Below are 4,083 nucleotides of genomic sequence, written 5' to 3'. Positions count from 1 at the left end.
TATATATAAAATGTAAAAAACCCTTTAAATTAAATTTTGAATCTGTGCTTATTGTGGGCTTCAGGAGTCCACCTTGCCGTACGTCCCTTCAGGTGGCCGGTAGTATTTTGGAAAGGCCATCAGCTGGAGCTTGTTGAAAGCGTATTTTCTGCACTTTATATTCTTTTGCACATTCTCAATCCGGCAGCCTTCTCTGATGAGGGGAAGATGAAAAAGAAAGAAAAGGAAAGGAATGACAATGACGATAATGACGATGAGAAAGGCCTCAGTGTTTTTATCTGCATGTTAACACGCAAAGCACGAGGAAACGTTTCGATTTTACTCAATAAATGACACTTCAACTACGAAAGCACGATGCGACAGATAAATGTGACATTCATGCTGCATTTAGAGCGTGTCCAAAAAAAACATCATCACTTCCTTCTGGAAAAAAAAAACATGCGCAGCCACTAAAATGCTTTCCATTTGAGGCCAAATACCATCCTGAACCCGCACATTGTGTTTCACAGAGAAGAACAACATAAGGGTGAAAAGACATGGGAGACTCAACTGAAATATTACCAAATGGCAACCCATTTCTTCCATAAAAAAGACTTTTTTTATTTCACGATTATAATATTTTATTGCGATATATGAACTCGGAGAGAAAGAGAAACTCGGATATCAGGCGAAAAAGTCAAAATTAATAGAAACGAAGAATTCAGAGAAAAGTTGCGAGATAACTCGGAAATTCAGAGAAAAGTCAGAATCGTAAAACACTAATTCAAAAGTTAGAATAGCAAGATATCAACTAAGTTTAAAAAAAAAAATGATTTAGAGAAAAACAGTCTGAACTGCGAGGTAAGAAAGTCTGGATTTGAGAGAACTACGAAATAAAAAGTGAATATATTTCTTAGTTTACATAACCACCCGTGAACGAAAAATCAAGCGTTATTGGTGAAGGCGGAGCAAACCACTCGAGGAAGCAAGGAAGAAGTTAGACGCAGCTCGGTTATGGCATAATCAGCAGTTTATTGGTATTTTGCAAGCAAAAAAACAAGACTTAAAATGAGCCACACCACCAGCAGGTGGGAGCTGACAAGCAGAAGGGCGATTGGATAGAAGTGGCGGGACGCCGGCTTGTTAATAGCTACGGAGCCCGCTTCGGGGTCGTCCCATTGGGCAACCTCTCCCTGGGCCAAGAGACCGCTGAGCGGAAACCGGAGACAAGAGACACACAAACACATTCAACAGAGACGTTAGATAGGTCAGTCCACACACGCCAAGAAAAGGTTAATTGAGAAGGCATTCAAGAAAATACGCCGAGTCGAAAAGGAAATATCAGAAGCAAGCGATTCTCTTTAAACTCATGCTCACTGACGGCCTTCAATATCGGGTTTTTTCACCGATGTGCACAGAATAGCAAACTGGTGAATATATAGTGAAATGGAAACCTGAATTTGTTCAATTGGGCGATGCAAAAATGACGTCTTTCTCTTGTGTTGTGCACAAAAAACACACACACATAGCAACAAGTGCAGTCTGATTCACAAAGACCTCCTTTTGAGTGAATCAGTCCAATATATGACCCCGGAGCACAAACTTTCTGTGGATAGCCCCCACACATCAGCATGGATTTGGTTTTATCATGTGGTCTAGCTGTCGCTAACACGTGTGGCCTCTTTTTCCGTTTGTAAATCTTTTGATTCAACATCGACGGCCTCGTCCTCTGCCGCCCCAAGCCTCCAGGGATTCGTTCACCGTGAGCATCTGTAGCAGGATTTGGCGTCTTTGTGGGGTTTTGGCAAGAACATTTAACGACTGAATCATATTTTGGCATAGAGCGAGGCGCCGGATGGAGAAACAAATATTTGAAATATGAAGCAAAAAGAAGGAGATTAGTTTAATCTTCCAAGCTTATATATAAATGTTCTTGGTGATAAACGAGCATAAATTACGGCTAAAACATAAGCAAACTTACACAAATGAGATTTGACTTAGGATCTATTACCACAAATACTGTGTAAAATAGCGTTATTAAGTGCCTCTATTATGCCATTTCCAAAAATGCACAATAAATAGATTTTTTTTTTCCCCCACAAACACGTTATTTCACTGACAACTGCTTTTCTAATCTCAGGGAGTTCAGCGCGGGGTTCACAAACACTTGCTCTTGAAGGCGATTCGGTACCCGCTTCATTTGGACCGGCGAATCACAAGCTGTGAACGTGATAAATAACGGACGCTTGTATTTCCACTGAACGTTTAAAATACACAACTATATGGCAATGGGCCTGCTGTTTCTAAAGTGACCGGGCCATCTGAGCATTCAGAGCGGAGTAGGCTCGCGGTTTAGAGAACGAATCGTAGAACCGCTTCGAACGAATCGTTTAAGAATCACTGGAAAATGAGCTGATATGAAATACATACTTTGAGGAAAATAAAAAGATTTTGTCACCTTCCCTGCTTGGAAACCTATTGTAGGAGACTCCCAAAACGATATTAAGAGCTTTAAAAATAGCATAACAGGGGCACAAAAAACGTTCAGTATTGAATCATTTACAGTAGTACAGTATTTTCTTGTTTTCAGTAAGCTTGTTCTACTGGTAGCAAATCTTTTTTTGATTAATTACATGTATAATTTGGAAAGTTTCACTGATTGCCGTGTTGTTGTGGTGCTTTGTTTTCTACAAGATCAGGGGTGTGGGCTACAAATATGTGCAGCTGACGGCAAACGTTTCCAGATGTTCCTCAGAATCTCTTATTAAGCCCGTGTTCACATATGACCGGATCTATAGATTCATGTATTCAGCTTCTCAATGCTCTTTTGTGGCAAAAATCTCCGCTGCCTTTATTGCACAATAACATCTTAACATAGGCTATCAGAGATATCACTGTTAAACTTTTCACCGGGGCTCTCTTGGGATTTGAACAGGAAGCAGTGCGTCACGTATCTTTATCAGTCAAACAATTTCAACCGAACTGCAAGGGCTCTCTGAAATGAGTTTTGTTGCATGTGTTTCTGTGCACAACACAATCAGACGCACTGGTATTGGAGACCATCACATCCAAAGACAGGCTTTATTATCAGATATAGATGTTAAAGGTGAAGTGTAAAGTTAAAGGAAGTGTACACCCAAAAAATGTCAATGGGAACATATGTGGAGATATTTATAATTGCATCATTTGTTCACCAATGGAAGCTCTGCAGTGAATGGGTCCCGTCGGGAACGAGTCCAAATAGTTCAAATAAAACACCCTGTGTTGCCAAGTCTGTAGTTTTCCTGTGGAATAGGGTTACTTTTACACAGTTGCTGCGGATTGTTTTTCATGCCCGTGGGTTGAAGCAACCCCAATGTGGAGGATCTCTGCTGATGAATGTGTGTTTTTACACCCCAAAATACAATTGGGTACGTTTTGGGCTAATTCTGAAAAGCAGAATTTGGTGGGTTTTGTTGCAATATCCTGGCAACCCTGTCCACGCCACTCCTGTCCATCACTTAATGTGTGGTGAAGTGAAAAGCATGTTTGTAAGAAACAAATTCATCATTGAGACACTTCAAGTTAAGTTTACTTTATTTGATCAGAATGGAATTAGACCTGTTTTCAGGAGCGGTGTGGATTAATGCAATGTTTTTATCACTGGTTTGGACTGTCGGGCACCCACTCACTGCAGAGCTGAGCAAGTGATTCAACGCTACATTTCTCCAAATCTGATGAAGAAACAAACTCCTCTACACCTTGGATGGCCTGAGCGTTGAACTATTCCTGTAATGCGTGCGCATACGAGGAGAAAAGATCTGCGCAGAAATGGGGCTCACCTCCGCATGCAGTCCAGAGCTCGCACAAAGTAATCTTTATTGAGCTGGTGCTCGTCCCTCAGCAGGGAGCACTGCTCCAGTGTCACCGACATAGACGTCCTGTCTTTGGCACTTTTACAGCTGGTGAAGCGGATACCATTCATCCTTCGACAGATCTGAGGAGACATGTGGCAGACGGAATAGTTTTTTACTTTCACTTCCTTTAATTAAAGTGTTAAGTAGTAGTAATTTTAGTTTCACTTCATTTTAATGGTCCCTTTTTTAACTTTCTGTTGACTATAAG

General features: G+C 41.0%; 1 protein-coding gene across 8 annotated transcripts in view; it reads right to left on the bottom strand.

The window, feature by feature from the left end:
* The window catches only part of inpp4b (inositol polyphosphate-4-phosphatase type II B), a 111,517-nt gene continuing 107,434 nt past the window's right edge, over positions 1–4,083 (bottom strand). For 7 of the 8 annotated variants that reach the window (XM_043237026.1, XM_043237038.1, XM_043237029.1 and 4 more), the window contains 2 exons: positions 3,801–3,955; positions 992–1,188 (listed from right to left, as the gene is read on the bottom strand). In XM_043237026.1, the coding sequence (XP_043092961.1) occupies positions 1,011–1,188; positions 3,801–3,955 (333 nt within the window). In that variant the 3' untranslated portion in view covers positions 992–1,010. Of the gene's footprint in view, positions 194–991; positions 1,189–3,800; positions 3,956–4,083 lie in introns of those variants that run through there. The other variant, XM_043237032.1, reaches the window with a different exon arrangement.

The sequence above is a fragment of the Puntigrus tetrazona genome, chromosome 1 (genome assembly GCF_018831695.1).
Source record: "Puntigrus tetrazona isolate hp1 chromosome 1, ASM1883169v1, whole genome shotgun sequence".
NCBI lineage: Eukaryota > Metazoa > Chordata > Actinopteri > Cypriniformes > Cyprinidae > Puntigrus > Puntigrus tetrazona.
The sequence above is the reverse complement of the archived record's forward strand: the minus strand, read 5'-3'. Positions and strand labels throughout refer to the sequence as shown.